Source organism: Phaenicophaeus curvirostris, chromosome 12, assembly GCF_032191515.1.
Source record: "Phaenicophaeus curvirostris isolate KB17595 chromosome 12, BPBGC_Pcur_1.0, whole genome shotgun sequence".
Classification (NCBI taxonomy): Eukaryota; Metazoa; Chordata; class Aves; order Cuculiformes; family Cuculidae; genus Phaenicophaeus; species Phaenicophaeus curvirostris.
Window position 1 is genome coordinate 22,747,733 of NC_091403.1, and position 18,278 is coordinate 22,766,010.

General features: G+C 45.4%; 1 protein-coding gene across 3 annotated transcripts; it reads right to left on the reverse strand.

Annotated features, from left to right (window-relative positions):
- Window positions 1-542: 542 nt before the first annotated feature.
- On the reverse strand, window positions 543-16,869 carry TUBGCP4 (tubulin gamma complex component 4). Of its 3 annotated transcripts, XM_069866513.1 has the most exons (18): window positions 16,761-16,869; window positions 16,523-16,651; window positions 15,113-15,235; window positions 14,553-14,606; window positions 14,018-14,074; window positions 13,405-13,484; window positions 12,496-12,697; window positions 10,307-10,472; window positions 9,100-9,224; window positions 8,455-8,505; window positions 7,958-8,063; window positions 7,385-7,492; window positions 7,017-7,155; window positions 5,629-5,806; window positions 4,205-4,339; window positions 2,264-2,380; window positions 1,674-1,813; window positions 1,210-1,362 (listed from the first exon to the last, which is right to left on the reverse strand). In XM_069866513.1, exons 1-18 carry the CDS (start codon window positions 16,836-16,838, stop codon window positions 1,350-1,352), a joined length of 2,001 nt encoding a protein of 666 aa, XP_069722614.1. In that variant the 5' UTR covers window positions 16,839-16,869; the 3' UTR covers window positions 1,210-1,349. The 3 variants fall into 3 exon arrangements, with proteins under 3 accessions (XP_069722613.1, XP_069722615.1, XP_069722614.1); XM_069866512.1 differs by lacking the exon at window positions 1,674-1,813 and having other exon boundaries at window positions 543-1,362; XM_069866514.1 differs by lacking the exons at window positions 1,674-1,813; window positions 8,455-8,505 and having other exon boundaries at window positions 543-1,362.
- Between the last annotated feature and the right edge of the window lie 1,409 nt (window positions 16,870-18,278).

The window sequence follows — 18,278 nt, forward strand, 5'->3', positions numbered from 1 at the left end:
ATTATTATTTCCTAGCTCAGTGACCGTCAGCCTGTGCTGCTCAGTAAATCCCACACGCAAGCCTCAACAACCCTTTCCAGCTATTCTTTTTTTTCATCCCCACAGGATTTTAACTTTTGCCTCAGACACAGTCCTACCATGAACAGCTGTGGTGCAGCGAAGGTGTCAGGCCTTATGCTTATCGTCTGTTGCCCCTGCGTCTTTCTGGGTGAGCACAGAGGATTTCCTACCCCACCCAAGCAAACCTAAGTTTCTCCAGAGCTGCAACTTCAGATGCTGTGAAAACACCACCTTTTTAGAGCGGCTTCCTGACAGCCTTTGTGTTCAAACTGGGAAACCTGATACTACAGCGCAGTGACGGACTGGCAGCCTCTCATCCCAATAGGCTCGAGGCAGGACAGTCTGTTCATTATTGCAAGGCTCAGAAACCATATTAACACAACAGAAGCTCCTGCCAGCTACTGCTTTTCACTGAAATAGGATGTGGTGCCACTGTAGTCTCTTTGCCCTTGGGCACAGACATTGACAATGTTCCACATACGTGCATGACAAGACAGATTTATTTTGGTTCAGTAGGATCATCACTAATAGCATTCTAAATAGTCCTAAATGAAAACAGTACATTTAGAGCTCCCTCCTAGTGAGGCTTCTGCTTAGCTTTAGTTCTAGCACACTTCTCCTGCCAGCAGAGGGAGGGCTGAACTGTGAACAGGACAAAGCTCCTGCTTCTGCCTTGACGTGCATAATTTTAGCACATAAAAAGTATAAAGTTTTACAGTGAGAGCATGTGATATCATTAGTGGCTCCTCCACTTGCACAGACATGCTAGAACAGTGCACTGCAGGAGAAGAGAGTCTTAAAATCTATTCCTTCTCCCCTCCCCATTGACCTCAAACTGCTCTCACCGTTGTTCAGTTTTCTGGAGATATTTTGTGTGCTGTAAATCAGGTCACTGCACAGCTGGAACTTCTGAATGCAGCCAAAACATCATTCATAGTCATGAAAAACAGACTACTACTTGCAAAGGATGACAGTGCAGCTGAAGAGAAAAGACATCGCAATTTCTGTGGCTTTTTCACTTTCTGAAGAGGCACAGACTGCCTCCCCAGAAGCATTTATACATACATGCAGCGCTGCAGAAAGCGTGTTTTTACTAGTTTAGAAAAAATGGAGCAGCCTTCTGCAATCACTGGGAAGCCTCATGTAAGTGGCACTTCCTGCCAATTCCTTCCAAAACAACAGTGGTTCACCAGGAAAGAAAAATTCAGTTGGGTGCAAACTCTCCGAGAACACCAGTCTCCTCTGCTTGATGCACTCTTCGTCACAGCCTGAAGAAAAGGCCTTAGTGCTTAAACCCCAAAACTGCAAGAGAAGAGTATGACATTAACTGCATGTTGAAAGAACTCCCTTTATCAACCCACATCAATGTTTTTCAGCCAATATAAGTGAGCAAATAGCTCAACATCATGCTGAAACTTGAAAGGAAGAAAGCATATGAAAACCAAAGTGAACTCATGCTTCTTAGCTACATTTATGTGATAGTATTTAGCAACACTTTGCTTCTAATTATTTTGTCTCACACAATCGATATAGATTACTTAGGATTATTTAGATCATTTTGTACTTCAAGTACCTCAGGATAATGCTACAAGCAGCCCTGCAGATGTTCCTACCTGCCCAAGGTTCCTCCAGCCTGGGTGTAGTATTTGTTATAATCCAGGCGTAGCAGCAGTTGAGCTAAGTCAGAGTTTATCTGATGGTTGCGCACACTAGAGAGGATCTTGAAGAGGAGTGATGACTGACGACTGAATCCCTGAAAATTAGAGGAAGTCAGTTCTGGACACCCTCGAGAGAAGGAAAGAAAGCAAGCTTTTCATCTCTGTTCCTGCCTAAACAATCCTTTAAGAGCCTGCAGACAAGAATTGCTGCAAGAGAAGTGATACTGTGGTCCAGTATAAGGTAAGCTGACAGCAGAACAGAATTACTGGGTGTTGAGTATCCAAAGGAGGAAGTAGAAGAGGACTGGGTGTTGAGTATCCAAAAGGTGATGTTGTAGATGGTCACAGGGATTCAGTCCTATCTGCCCATGTTCTGCCTTTCTGCACACAGAATTCTTGACTCAAACAGTTGATGAAATAAAATCACTGCAAGCACTAATAAAGTCTTGGCTTAAACTCACTCCTGTTCTACAGCTGTTAACGTGAAGATGACTGCTCTGGCGAATATCTGCGTGGAAGAACAGGTCCATATAACATAGATTCACCTTTGCCAAAATGCTGAGTTGTGCAGCTCCCCGCTCATCTAACGGGCCCAGATTCTGACTGACCAGAGAACAAAAGCTGTGACAAAGATCCAGAATCTCATTTAAGCAATGGAAAACCTGCATGGGATAAAAAGAACAAGACAGTAGTTTAAACAGAGTTCGCACCCAGGGACAGCTGTCTTTAGTGCAGAATCACAGAATCATTAAGTTGGAAAAGACCTTAGAGATCATCAACTCCAAGCACCTCTTCTACTCGCCTTAAAAACGCTTCCAGGGATGGTGACTCACCCACCTCCCTGGACACCCGAAAAGCTACAGCATTCATAAGGAAGATGTTGCCGATACCATGTTTTTCAATCTGTAAGGAAAATGATAAAGCACCTGCAGCATTTTTGTGAAGTTTTCTGAGGATAAAGGGCTTAAATGTCATGCTGCATCTTCCGCCCCATGCCCAACGTTTTGCAGACATTACTGGCGAAATAATGAATGGCATCAGCCACAGGTGTGAAGTTCAGTACTGGCCTCCCTGTCTGACCATCACCACAGCTTTGGGACTGATCAGGAAGAATAAAGAACAGCAAGAGCTGTGGCTCAAAGCCTCATATCCCCAAGCACCTCATCTACTCGCCTTTTAAACACCTCCAAGGATGGTGACTCCACCACTACCCTGGGCAGCCTCTGCCAGTGCTTGAGAATCCTTTCTGGGAAGAAATTTTTCCTTATGTCCAATCTAAACTTCCCCTGACGCAGCTTGAGGCCATTCTCTCTTGTTCCTATCATATAGCACTTGGGAGAAGAGACCAACACCCACCTCTCTGCAACCTCCTTTCAGGCAGTTGTAGAGAGCAATTCTCTCTTGTTCCTATCATATAGCACTTGGGAGAAGAGACCAACACCCACCTCTCTGCAACCTCCTTTCAGGCAGTTGTAGAGAGCAATAAGGTCTCCCCTCAGCCTCCTCTTCTCCAGGCTAAACAACCCCAGCTCCCTCAGCCACTCCTTGTAAGACTTGTTCTCCAGCCCCTTCACCAGTTTCACTGCTCTTCTCTGGACTCGCTCCAGGACCTCAAGGTCTTTCTTGTATTGAGGGGACCAAAACCAAACCCAGGATTCGAGGTGGAGCCTCCCCAGTGCTGAGTACAGGTGGAGAATCACTTCCCTGGTCCTGCTGGACATGCTGTTTCTGATTCAAGCAAGCATGCTGTTGGCTTTCTTGTCCACCTGGGACACTGCTGTGTTCAGTCTGCTGTTGACTAACCCTGGGTCTGAGGGTAACTTGCAATCAAGCGTTAAGAAAGCCCAAAAGCCTCACAGAGAGAGCTACCGGAAGACTTAAAAGTTCCAGACTGCACAGTAAGTATTCTGCCTAATAAACTGAGCAAAGTAGTGAAACGGGCAAGGCCTGTGGCACCTGTGTTTCATGATACCAACCTTCCTTGGAATGTTTCTGTGAGGCTACACACTCCACAACAATGCCAGCAATGCTGCAATATCATTTTGACTACAACAACAACAAGAAATACCCTTGACGTCCACTCAGGAACATATCGACTATTTTTACCCTTTGATGCATAAGAGGGAAAAGAGGGAATTTTTCCTAATCTAATGCATTTCAGAATGTGTCCCTCGGGAACATTTCCCAAGCACTACACTAATCAGTGCTGCTTTACTAAAGTTGCCTGTGAGAAAAATAGAGCAACAAAATTTAAGTTGGTGTTAACCGAACACTGGAATAATGTTGATTTACAATTGCCACAAATGCACCATCCACACTAAGTAAAAATTGTGAAATCAATTATCTCTTCTAGTCTGTACCTGATTTATTCCTGGAATTCTGCTCTGCAGAAGATTATCGCTCATCTGTTTTGTCACAACTGTTCAAAAAGGTGAGTTTCTTAGGGTGAGAACTTGCAGAAAAAGGTGAAAACAAGACCTACTTACAGGTTTTAGGAGGATGAAAGACTGAGCCAGCAGATTGCTTAAGAAGTGATCATGAGCCAGTCGTATACTCTCAAAATCTCGCGTGGCGTTTATCTGCTGCAGAAGCTGTGAGAACTGCGATTCCAGTACATCCACCTGATGGATACGTAAAGAAATCTCATCAGCATCTCGAGGAATTGGAGGACTTCAGACCAGCCAGAAGTTTTGTGCTTACTTTCCTAATTGCTACTCTTACCTCAGAGGCTGAGGATCACCTTCTCTCTGCCTCCTGAATGGAGAATTACATACAACAGTAGTACATAATGAGGGGGAACAATTATTGATGCACAAGTATTATCTAAGTCAAAGGAAGGACCACAAACAGGGAAGGGCACAAAAATGATCCAAGGGCTGGAACCCCTGTCCTGTGAGGAAAGGCTGAGAGAGTGTGGATTGTTCATTTAGCAAACGTTTAGCAGGGTCTGTTGCAACAGGAGGACTAACGGTTTTGCACTAAAAGAGGGGAGATTCAGACAAGACAGAATGAAGAAATGTTTTATGCTGGGGGTGACGAGACAGTGGCATAGGTTGCCCAGAGAGGTGGTGGATGCCCCGCTCCTGGGAACAACTCCATGTCTGATTGGATGGGGCCCTGATCAACCTGACTGAGTTAAAGATGTCCCTGCTCATGCAGGGGGATTGGAGTGGATGGGCTTTAAAGGTCCCTTCCCATCCATATCATTCTGTGACTCTAGAAAGTTACAGAAATGGTCATTTTCTTCAAGATTAATAATTGAAAAACTATATAGCTAGCATGTAAACAAGGATATTTGATTGTAGTCATTTCAGTTTCACACTGGGAGATACTATCTGGAATCTCAGGGCAGAGGCTGCAGTGCAGAAGCTCAGCCAGATGACTCTGGAGAATATAAAAGGCCAGGCCCCCTTGGTTACGGCTATTAATAAAATGATAGGCAATTCTCAACAAATCATTCTACTAGTAACCAGCATTTACATTTGAAAAGTCTCTTTTTACTTCAAATGGTTAGAATATGGCTTCTTTCAATTCTTAAAAAAGCAAAAAAATAAACTAAAACAATAACTTGTCACCTGACTCAAACTGGAATTCACTTAAGGGGCAAGGCAAAAAGCCAGGAGAGCATCTCAGTGATGCTGCTTCAAAGACAACTGCGGCTTCTCACGAGGGCTTAGTAGCACTGGAGAGCAAGACAACAGTTTCCAGTAACGCTCACTAATTAACAACTCCAAAAACTCTCTAATTGTAGCATCAAGTCTGTGAACTCAGAGGAAGCTCTGGACTTGTTCCAAAGGAAATGCTTGTTTCCTTAAGTTACAAAGAACCTGAACCCTGGACTTCAGTGCTCCCTCCGTGAATTTCTGCCAGTTCCTGATTGACATAGTTTACCTTTCTCTATAATCCTGACCTGCAGATAATACTGAAGATTGTCGACAAGGAAAGCCATATGATCCCTCAAACGCCACTTGATGGCATCAGTTCTGTTAGATTTCAGGTGTTTGCGTTGCATCTGGAGAGCCCAGCAGTGCTGCAGCTCAGCCTGGACTCGTCGCACACTCAGCAGGTATTTGAACACAACATTGTACCTACAGTCAAAAAATATGAGATTGTTTAAGATTAAGCTTCCCTGGGTGCAGATACTGCAGAATGTAACGCTGCAAGACCGGAAAAAGGAACAGGAGGTGGCTGCGTGCAAACAGAGAGCATAGGACAGGGGAGGGCTCATCCCAGAGAAACAGATTTCTGCTCATATTGGTTTCTGACCTAAAAAAATCAAAGTTAATTTTACCCTGAGGAGGGAATACCTGACAATGTTTTATCAAAGTAGTGCTGTTCATAAAACAGTGCAGATTTGTCAGCATCTTGCAGGTCTTAAGGTCACTCCAACATATACCCTCCAGAAAAGCAAGTGGAAGGAGTAATTTTAAGGGTCGTGAAGCAAGCGAAGTATTATACCTCTACCTTTCTCTCCATAGAGAGGAAAAAAACCAAGCATGGTGGTGAGTACTTGAGATCAGGGATATGAATATCTATAGGCTTCAATACAGGATGGGGAACGATGTGATTGAGAGCAGCCCTGCAGAGAAGGAGTTGGGGGTGCTGATTGGTGAGAAGCTCACCATGAGCCAGCAGTGTGTGCTCACAGCCCAGAAGGCTAACCGTGCCCTGAGCTGCATCAAAAGAAGCATGGCCAGTAGGGTGAGGGAGAGGGATTCTGCCTCTCTATTCCTCTCTTGTGAGACTTCATCTGGAGTATTGTGTCCAGTTCTGGAATCCTCAACATACGAAGGACATGGAACTGTTGAAATGGGTCCAGAGGAGGCTACAAAAATGATCAGAGGGCTGGAGCACCTCCCATGCAAGGACAAGCTGAGAGAGTTGGGGTTGTTCAGCCTGAAGAGAAGGCTGTGAGGAGACCTTATAGCAACCTTCCAGTACCTGAAGGGGCTACAAGAAAGCTGGGGAGGGACTGTTCACAGAGGCTTGGAGTGATAGGATGAAAGGTTTAAATTGGAGAGGGGAAGATTTAGACTAGACAGGAGGAGGAAATTCTTCACAATGAGGGTCGTGAGGCCCTGGAACAGGTTGCCCCGAACAGTGGTGGCTGCCCCATCCCTGGAGGTGTTCAAGGCCAGGTTGAATGAGGCCTTGGGCAGCCTGATCTAGTGAGACATGTCCCTGCCCACGGCAGGGAGGCTGGAACTAGATGATCTTTAAGGTCCCTTCCAACCCAAACTATTCTATGAATCTATTCTATGAATCTATGAATATATAAAGCCCATGCCTAGTACTTACTTCTCCAGAACAGCAGGAGTAAAGAGAATGTGCAGTGGCCATTGAACTTTGTAAGAAAGGCCCAGAGCTGCCCATCCAGACGTGGGGGCTTCACGTGGAGATAACTCCCGCGAAGGCCCTTCACGAGTCTGACACGTATCTGAAAAGAAATAAGATGCTGAATTAAATAGTCTTCTCAGTCAAGACAACCATGGAAAGGAAGAAAAAGGGCAAAAACAGAACGAGAATCGATGCAGCAGGCTAGGCCATCACAAAGGGCTGCAAAGGGGACAAAGTTAATAGTTCTTTAACTTCAGAGAAGTCATAGAAGTTGAAAACAAGGTTATCATCTCCCCTCTTAACTCACTACTAAAAAAGCAAGTATATACCTTTATGCTCCTTTCCATGATATTCAATGGTTAAGTGAAGCAGAGGAAGAAGGTTGTCATCATCTAACAGCACCTTATGAGCCGACTGCTGAAACGCAACGTTGACATCTGACAATGAGAGCACAGATATCAACACAAGATGATGCAGCTGCTGCTGATTTTGCACTCTGTTTATGCTCAGCCATAAAAGACAACACTGACATGCTATTTCCATTATTCTCATACAATGGTTTGAGTTGGAAGAGACCTTAAAGATCATCTAATTCCAACCCCCTGCCATAGACAAGGACACCTCCAACTGGATCAGGCAGATCAAGGCCCAGTCCAACCTGGCCTTGAACACTTCCAGGGATGGGGCATTTAATTTCAGTTTCAAATTCAGAGAGAAACCCGCCATCTAAACATTTCCAAGATGTCACTGTCACACATTCTGTGAGACATCCTGAGTCACGAGTGTTGTTTTTTCAAAACCAATGGCAACAGCCAGAGGCTACAACAGAGCTCTCCTGCAGTAGGCATGGCTCACTATTTCCACACCGAGGACAGCTGGGTAAGTGAATAAGCAACACTCACCATGTTCAGTTACAGCTGTAGGTGGTGTTTTTAACATGTGCTGTGCAGTGTCAATGAAGGCCTGAAACAGCTCACCTCTTCCCAAAAGGTAGAAGTCTTTTATAATCTGTGGAGATCAATTTTTTGTACATAAGCATATCAAAAACTGAGCAGAAATTTTAAACATCCTAGCTGACTGCAATCATTTTTATTATCGCCTGGACAACTTCTGCCATTTCACAGCACCAATGGAGAGCTCCAAATTTCATACAGTGCCCAAAGTCTACGCTGCCTTTGCTTCAAGATGCAAACCACGAAGCCACATACCCATACCCTCTAACTCTGTCTCTAGTCAGGTTCTATCACTCTGTGCTCATTCTTGAGACCTGGAAAATGAAAACAGCTTTACCTAAAAGAAGAAAGCGCACAACCTAGAGACAGTAAAGCTTAATCGGAAAGAGCCATTAAAAAAGAAAAAAAAAATTGCTTTAGCAAGAACAAGCTAGCAGTTACATTACCTTCAGCTGGCCTAGTAAATCTGATTCTTCCACCATCAATTTCCAAAGGTGCTAGTGAGGAAACAAAAAAAAAAAAAAACACAAACAAAAGAAATCTCACCTCAGTTTTATCTAAACCCATTCAGTGAGAACAGGTAAAAATACTTGTGACATATACTAAAAACAGCTATATAAAATGCTATATAAAGCACAAGCACCCCATGCTACCTGTAAGAACACTCTTGATGCATACCAGTAACTCTGCCCAAGAAACATGAAGATACATGACCAAAAATAAGCAAATTCTTAGGAAATCCCACCTGAGTTCCCCCTGAGCTACAGCAAAGCTCTCACTTCTCTAACCTCTCCATCTTCTCAAGTTTCCTGACCCAAAATTAAAAAAAAAACAATTAAAGACTGCTAAAGCAAAGAATTAGTCCAGTGAGATGACATCCATTATGCAGAGAGCATGATGGAAAGTTCTGAAGCTGTTTCTCATTAAAAAAAAAAAAAGTACAAAAAAAAAAAAAAGCTCTGAGCCCCATAAGAATGTGAAAGCCACCTGCAACATTCACATGCTTGCTCAACCACCTTCTTCTGCCAGTTATTCAGGAAACTGAAGAGCTCCTCATCCCATACAGTTGTTTCCCTTCCCAGGACCCTTACCTCGGCAACAGTGCTCCGTATCCAGTCAACCACTGATTCAAAGTCCACCAAACTAAAGAGCGGTTGCTGCTTGAGTCGGTGCAGCTCTGCTGCAAAAGTGTCCTCCTGGTTTTTTAGGATGGAGCCTGTGCAGCAATGACAAAAGTGGTTTGGACAATAAAAAGGAATGCCCTTTGGGGAAGTGCAGACACTCTCCAGCAGTGCGGCAGAAAGGCTGTCCCGGCAGCACAAATTCAGGTCAAGCAAGGAAGGAGAAGCTGAGGAGGCCTCAAAGTACAAGAACCAAGGTTTGAGATTACTATAAACACTTGGTACAGCAGAAAACATGTTAGATCTTTTCCTATGTCATTGATTGCCACTGACAGCCATTTTCCTAGGACTGACCTAGATTTTTGAACCCACAATTTTTCTCTCAAATTCATCAATTAGTTTTGTTCTCCACTTAACCTAGCCCACCCCAAACCAACCTACTGCATGCCCTTGGGGATTGATTTATTTATTTTTAACCAATTAAGCCAGAAGACCAGTTTCTTTTCATCTCGCTTCTCCTAAGGCAAGCTAACAGGTCCAATTTAATTGGTCCTTTGTTCCTTGCAATGCCCCTCAAATCAAGAGTGATTTTGCAGAGGAAAGCTCTAGACAGAGCCTCCACAGCACTCCTCCACAAGTGCTGCAGGAACATATTTCCAAAACCATCTCCAAAGCAGACTTATCAGGCTCTCAAAGAGAGCTGGAATTCTCTCTTTCTTGCTATCTTAAAGTCTCTATCTGGATCATTCTTCTTCCACAGTGACCTTTGGGATGACCTTGGAATCAATCTGTCATATTTGCGGATGCATTTTAACCCTATGACACCAACTCTACAAAACATTCACTTGGAGCAAGATGTGCCCTCATGTCTGCACCTGACAGGGACACAACCTGAAAAGAGGGCACAACCTTTGCAATCACATTTTTATCCAGAGCAAACCACACAGGGACTTGATGCTTGAAACATGGAGACTAGGTTTGGAAACCGCTACTATTTACATATTCTGTTCTTATACTGCTCCCTTAGGATCAACCAGAAGCAGAACGCTGGGACCACTGCTCTGTCCTGGCAAACCGTCTGCCAGCAGTCAGAGACTGCTGAGGAATTCTCTAATTTTGGAAGATAGTCATCAGTCACTCAAAGCTGGGCAAAGGCTGTGAGAAAGATGCTCCTTACCTTTTCTGGTCAGATTAACATTTTGATTCTCAAACATCTGTACAGATTCTCCCACAAAGAGGATTTTCTCAGCAACCCGCACAGGAATATATGAAGGCAGCATTTCCACTCGTAGAGAAAACTGTTTTAGAGATGGAGCCAACATGTTCTCTTCCTCAATTAAGCGCTGCCAAGAGACCCCAAGGAAAAAAAACCAAGCAAAAAAAAAAAAAGGTGAGAAAAACAGACAGAAAAGGTGTATAAAGGCGGGGGGGGGGGCGGCGGCGGGGGGCTGGACAGGGAATCCAAGTATGTTGGAAGTAAGCAGAAAGGTAGCAAACCTCATTTGCCTGCAAACTTCTTTATACTTCCAGTATGCTAGCTCATCTCCCTAGAGAAGATGTTTTCATCAGAGAATGTGGCAAAAGTGAGAAAAGGAGAAGCTAAACCTTTGTGGAATAGCAGTAAATTGGCTCTCCCAATGGATAATGCTATATCTGCAAAAGGATTTTTTTGTTGCAACTGCATTATACTTGTTCTTTTGCAGCGCTAACAATGATAGGCAGCACTACCAAAAATAACCCTCCCCTACACCCATTCCACTGTGTCTTAACACTGCTAGAACCCTCGTGATACAGGTACAATGTAAACACGTTCACGAGTGAGCAAACAGGCTAAAGATCTGAAGGCTTGCTAGCATAAACTAGGCAACTGTCTCCGTTCCTGCAAAAGGTGTTTAAAAAAATATGGTAAATTACAAAGAGCTCCAAGTACAGAGACAAGATTTTCCTTCAGAGAAGCAATACCGATTATTACATTTGGCTTTCTTTTTATTTGAGAATTAGGCTCATTAGTCCAAATTCCAAAAAATACTGAGCTAACAAATTTTTGGGAACATTTGCCACCAAAGGAATTCTTAATTTTTTTCAGTACAGGTTTGTATACTGATGTCAACAGCTTGAGAATTCTTTTCTTAAGATTCTTCTGACACTTTTACATGTGGAAATACCCAAGTATTTTACCAGTCTGTCCCATAAAGACTGAGGATTTATTTCACTCTCTGAGTGTAGAATTGCCAACACTATTAGTCAAATGGTTGGACTCGATGATCCGGTGGGTTTCTTCCAACCTGGTTATTCTATGATTCTATGATTCTATGAAGAAGAGAGTAATTAGGCTCTCTCAGTGTTGTCTTCTTAATGCCTACATTTTCTGCCATGGATCTAAAAGACTTACCTATTTTCATATTCTTCCTATGTCAAATACAGTGAAATAATAGATTTTTCTCTAACTGTCTTTTAAAGTTTTCCTTTGGTTTTGCCTATGTGCAGTTTGTCCTCAGCAAAGACTCTTCGCACGGGGCACTTAATTACTACACAGCACAGGGTGTTTTGGGGTGAATCTTCTACCTGTTCACAGCCAAGCCGTGTGCAGCACACTGACACCATGGTTACACATAAATGTTTTCTCACAGTAAACGAGAACGCGAATCTACAGAGCTGCAGTTGCTTCTCAGTGGTCCCTGATGCAAACGCTCTTCAGATCCACGCGGTGTGGAACATCGCTCCACTGATAAAGCTACTTTGCACAGCAGACATTAACGGCATGCCACCTGCATGAGGAGTCACTCCATTTCACTGGTACACCGGCAGGTTGCTCTCTTGGCTTAATTTAGCACCCTGGACATGTTTGTAGCAGCCTCTTGATTCTCACATAGCACGTTTTCCCCAGCAATGTCAGTAGTATCACTCTGTTAGGCAACATTTGTGCAACGAATAGTTGTGCAAGACATGTACCTGGCCCAGCTACCAACAGAAAGAGTACAAGTCAACACCCAAGCTCTTTGCACCCTCTCCCCTGCAATTGTTCACACTGCCACCAGTGCTCATGCTAAGCAGACCACAATGTTGACCGTAAGAAATCAGAGGAGCGTCAGTCAAGAGCAGGGTGAGCACAGCAGTTCCAGTTACTCAACCTGAGTGTCTACACATTCCAACTACAGGATTTTCTGCCCCAAGATTATCCAGCTGTGCCAAACAACAGCCCTCTCTCCTTGATGCCCAGCTGCACCCTACAACAATATTCTGATCTGCTGTCCTACCAGCTCTCAATATGTGTCCAGTCTAGCTCACACTGAAGCAAAATACAATATATTTCTTCTTTAGTTCCCTAAGGACCAGAGGATGCCAAGCTATGACTCACAGTCATACCAGGTCCTGTAGTTCTCGTAGCTGTTTTCCTGTAAGGCCCCCGATTCCCAGGTCATCGTCATCTTCTTCAGGTTGGCTAGGGACATTCCCAGAAGAGGGGCCCTGTTTGATAAAGAACTCTTCATGCTGGTCTAGTAGTAGTCCATGCAGCATCCAGGCAGACAGCTGCTTATACATGACACCATGACACACTGCCAGAATCCTGAGGTTGAGAAAAACAGACAGTGGGGCCTTTGCACACAGTAATCAAACCTCATTATTATGCCGTTCTGGAAAGTCCAGTTAGGCAACATGGTAAGTGCTGAATGGCTCATGTGGAATTTTATCTTTTTATTTTTTGAAGAGAGAAAGGTAGACCAATCACTTGCAAAACTAAACTAACGTATTCTCTGAATACGCATCTCCTCCACAGAGACCTGTTAGTACACCAGGAGTATAAGTAAGTTTGCAGTGGCTTCCAGTCCTGCTGTTTCTACTCAACTACCATTTCAGCATGAACACAAATATCTTTTAAGTAGTCTGACTTTGCCCAGAAGGACATACAAGCCAAGCAACACTCACCCTGTCACAGTTACCCTTTTGAAGGATCAAAACCCAATAGCAGGTCTACCATGTGCGGAACAGTTCAGGTAGACCTCAAAAGGAAAAAAAAAAAGATAAAAAAAAAAAAAGGTTTGAACATTTCTCAGGTCTAAGTCCAAAGTATGGAGAAAGCCTTAATTCCTGCATTAAGCTTGCTTTAGATAAATAACAGGGGCTATGACAGTTTTCACAGAACATGCTACTCTTACTTTTATATCACGGATGGCTGTTTTGCATGTACTGTTTTCACAAGTAAGATAAAACGTCTTAACAGGAACTGCAGTTACTACAGAAGAACAAAATAAGAGCTTTGCTGTATTGACATACTTTTCAAGAGCACTGCGAACGGGAGGCAACCCCCCACAGCTGTGTTTGTGGACTGTCTCCAATATCTGACATCCATGAATCTGCAGAAAGAAAATGTGATTAGACTACGTCTGTTATTTGGATCTGCACTGACCTTGTCAGACACTTCAACACTAAGCTTTCAGCAAGATGCAACCTAATCCATGTAGTGAACAACGAGGCTTTCCATGTGTGGCTATACCCAAGCATCTGTCAAAAATTTCCCTGTAACAAGAATTAAGCATCTCTGGATTCTGAAAACATTTGCTTCTGCCTTTCTTTTTTTTTCTGATGATGGTAGGAGAAAACAGAATCAGAATAGAAAAAAATTACATCCACAGCATCTCAGCCTATGAAATATATTGTAATTATATAATGCAAGTACCCAAATATCATACTGACAGTGAAAAGTCAAATCTAGTGTAAATGGACTTGCAGAACAGCTGTTCAGTACTCACAGCAGTAGGAGGAATAGGGCACCCATTACTGAAACCACATTCTTTCCTAGTATTAAAGGTCTGGGATGAGGGCAAAAAGGACTTTATCAGCTAAATAGAAAATTTGTGAAGAGAAGTGACCTATAATTTTACTGTACCTTCTGAGTCTTGATCTGTTCCACCATGACCATCACAGAGGGGAAGAGTAACTGAAACTGCAGAACAAGGAGCAAAATATTGAATTAGGTTGCTATGAAAGGAGAAAGAAACTGTACTTGAAGAAGAGTGGACAGCAGCTGATGAAAACAAAACTTTATAAATAAAGTTCATCGAACTCTCATCCGACTTTCCCCACAGATTAGAAATGTGTTACTCATTCAGTGCTATGAAAATCTCTGGAAAGACTGTCCTCCCTCCACTGCGCCAAGATGCACAAAGTTGCTCTATTCAAGCCGTAGTTCAGGATAAACACAGGCAGAGCGGAAAACGGAGGGTCAAGGCAGAGGAGCTAAGCTTTAAGTCAAAGCACAAGTGATCTTCTGAGCACGATTAAGGGACTGCAAACGTAGAGGCATTAAAAAGGAATGGATTACGTGACAGGCAAACCCTTACTTATCCCACCCACTTTCTTATTAGACTGAAGGAGTGATAAGAGTAACCAAAGAGCACTACTTGTTTATTAATATGACATACCTGGTCCAAGGAATAATTAACATGTGAGATGGAAAGATGTGGGTCCGCCAGAAACTGCAAGAACAACAACGCAATTAACGAAAATTAAAATAAGCTATGGATAAGTAATAAAGCATGTTTGGGTCTATATTCCAAACCTTTAATTCCAACAGCTTTTTTTTAGCCCTCCGTGTGTTTCCGCACTGTGTCCCATTTTAGGCCATAACAACCACCGGATGGTGACAGCACCTAGGATGTGACAGCTGCTGACCTAGTGAAGATCAATCTAAAACTTAACAACTGGAAATAGAAGCCACAACAGTCTGAGCCAACCCTGGGCTCTGAGGTTTACACGCCACTGACTGAACTGAAGGTAAAGGGGACTTAATAGTAATTAGAATGAAGAGTCATTTACAATGGTATCTCATAGGAATAATCTTGAGGATACCTCTGGTGTAGAAAGGAAAACACATGCTCTCCTCTTTACCTACTACTATTAAGCATATTAATTGGAGAAACGACAACTTTCCATAGTCTGTCAGCAGCAGGACAGCCTCTTGTTCCAAGTCTCTCTCCTTTACCTCTTGTTCTAGGTCAAGTAGTGCCTGACGATACGGCTGCAGCACTGAATCAAGACCCGTGCAGAAGGCTCGCAAATAAATCCCATGTAATCCACTCTGGTTTGGCTGAGATGGATGATGGTCCTGAAACCAAACAGTAAAACATACATCAGCTCTCCAATGCAGGTCTAAAGAGTAACAGAGGTTCTGTGCAGTGCTACAGCAGCAGCCAGTGGTCCAAACATGTTGAAATGTACCTCAGCTCAGCAGAAAATGCCAGGAAAAACACACTGAGGTCGGTCACAAAGAGAGTCGCCAACTGTATTTAGCTCAATTCACCATAACTCTCTGGGCTCAGCCATCCAGACAGTTTTTTACTCAGCAAAAAGTATGCCTGTTCAAGCCATGCTAGCTGCTCTAGGAGAATGCAGTGGGAGGCAGTGTCAAAGGCTTTACTAAAGTCCAGGCAGATAACACTTAGAGCCTTTCCCGCATCCACCAGGTGGGCCACCTCTTCACAGAAGGAGATCCAGACTGTCAGGTAGGACCTGCTCTTCATGAACCTGTGCTGGCTTTGTCTGATCATAGAATGGTTAGAGATGGAAAGGATCATCTATTTCCAAGCCCCCTGCCATGGGCAGAGACACCTCCCACTGGATCAGGCTGCCCAAGGCCCATCCAACCCGGCCTTGAACCCCTCCAGGGATGGGGCAGCCACAACTTCCCGGGGCAACCTGGGCCAAGGCCTCACCACTCTCACTGTGAAGAATTTGCTCCTTATGTTTAGTCTAAATCTTCCCCTCTCCAATTTAAAGCCATTTCCCCTTGCCCTATCATTCCATGCCTTTGGAAAAAGTCCTCTCCAGCTTTCTTGTAGCCCTTTGAGGTACTGAAAGGTCGCTCTAACGTCTCCTCACAGCCTTCTCTTCTCTAGGCTGAACAACGCCAACTCTCTCAGCCTGTCCTCGTCTGGGAGGTGCTTCGGCTTTCTGATCATCTTTGTAGCCCTCCTCTGGACCTGTTTCAACAGTTCCATATCCTTCTTATGTTGAGGATTCCGGAACTGGACACAACATTCCAGACGAGGTCTCACAAAAGAGGAATAGAGGGGCAGAATCCTGCCCCCACCTTGCCCTGCTAGCCATGTTTCTTTTGATACAGCCCAGGGCACTCTTGGCCTTCTGGGCTGCAAGCGCACACTGCCAATTCATATTGAGCTTCTCATCAACGAGCAGCCCAAGGCCTTCTCCTCGGGGCTGCTCTCAACCACATCATTCCCCCATCCTAAACTGTGTATCGCCCTGACCGAGGTGTAGGACCTTGGTCTTGTTGAACCTCATGAGACCGACATAGCCCCACTTCTCCAGGTCCCTCGGGGTATCCTTCAGGGATCAGAAACCGCAGCCGCTCCCCAGCGGCTCGGAGCATCACCTGCTGCTGGACGTGTCCCGTATACTGCTCTACGAACTCGGCGAAGCGGATGTAGTCGGTGCCGAGGCGGCAGAGCCGGTTCAGGACGCTGGTTTCGCTGGGGTGCAGGAACGGCAGCTCCTGGGACACCTGCGGGGAGACGGGCGGGAAACGGGCGGCCGACGGGCAGAAGGACCGGGGACAGAAGGGAGCGGGGAACGAGCGGGATCTGGGAGAGCGAGGACAGGGTCGGGCGCACCTGCAGGCCGCCGCGCTTGCTCCATGTGAACACAGCGCCCGGGTACCCGCTGAGCGCCAGCAGCAGCTCGTGGATCATGGCGGCCGCCGCCCGCCGCGGGGGCTGCTGGGAGCGCGCGGGAAGGGCGCGGCCCGGCCCCTCCCCGGCACCCCCCGCTGCCCCGCGCTGTGCCGCCCGGCCAGGGCGGGTCCTGCCTCACCCCTGTGACTCTGATCATGGAATCACAGAATCGAATGGTAGAATCACCAGGTTGGAAAAGACCCACGGGATCATCGAGTCCAACCATTCCAATCAATCACTAAGCCATGCCCCTCAGCACCTCGTCCACCCGTCCTCTAAACACCTTCAGGGAAGGTGAATCAACCCCCTCCCTGGGCAGCCTCTGCCACTACCCAATGACCCTTTCCGTGAAAAAATTTTTCCTAATGTCCAGCCTGAACTTCCCCTGGTGGAACTCGAGGCCATTGCCCCTTGTCCTGTCCCCAGTCCCTTGGGAGAAGGGGCCAACATCCACCTCTGCAACCTCCTCTCAAGCAGTTGTAGAGAGCAATGAGGTCTCCCCTCAGCCTCCTCTTCTCCAGGCTAAACAACCCCAGCTCCCTCAGCCGCTCCTCGTAAGGCCTGTTCTCCAGCCCCTTCACCAGTTTCATCGCTCTTCTCTGGACTCGCTCCAGGACCTCAAGGTCTTTCTTGTACTGAGGGGACCAAAACCAAACCCGGGATTTGAGGTGGAGCCTCCCCAGTGCTGAGTACAGGGGAAGAATCATGTCCCTGGTCCTCCTGGCCACGCTGTTTCTGATCCAAGCCAAGATGCCATTGGCCTTCTTGGCCACCTGGGCCACTGCTGGCTCGTGTTCAGCCGCTGCCATTCAACACCCCCAGGTCCTTCTCTGCCAGGCAGCTTTCCAGCGGCTCTTCCCCAAGCTTGGAGCACTGCACGGGGTTGTTGTGTCCCAAGTGCAGGACTCTGCGCTTGGCCTTGTTAAACCTCAGCCTGTTGGCCTCAGCCCATTGATCCAACCTGTTCAGATCCCTCTGCAGAACCCCCCTACCCTCCAGCAGGTCAACATTTCCTCCCAGTTTAGTGTCATCCGCAAACTTGCTAAGGGTGCACTCACTCCCCTCATCCAGGTCACTGATGAACATATTGAACAGGACTGGCTCCAGCACTGAGCCCTGGGGACACCACTTGAAATTCTTCATGCTAAATGGGACCTAGAGCAGATTCTACTCCATCTTCAGATTTTGTTTTTTTCAGAACTGAGGATACATGTGAACAACTATTTAGTGGAAGGTTATTTGAATATGCTATTATTTCCCAATCTTCCAATCTTCTCCAGCCCAGGTCATTGATAAAGACACTGAACAGCGCTGGACCCAGCACTGAGCCCTGGGGAACCCCATTTGTCACTGGCCTCCAGCTGGAGTTAACTCCATTTCCCACCACTCTCTGGGCCCTCCAGCCAACCAGTTTTCCACCCAGGAGAGTGTGCGCCTCTCCAGGCCAGAGGTGACAGT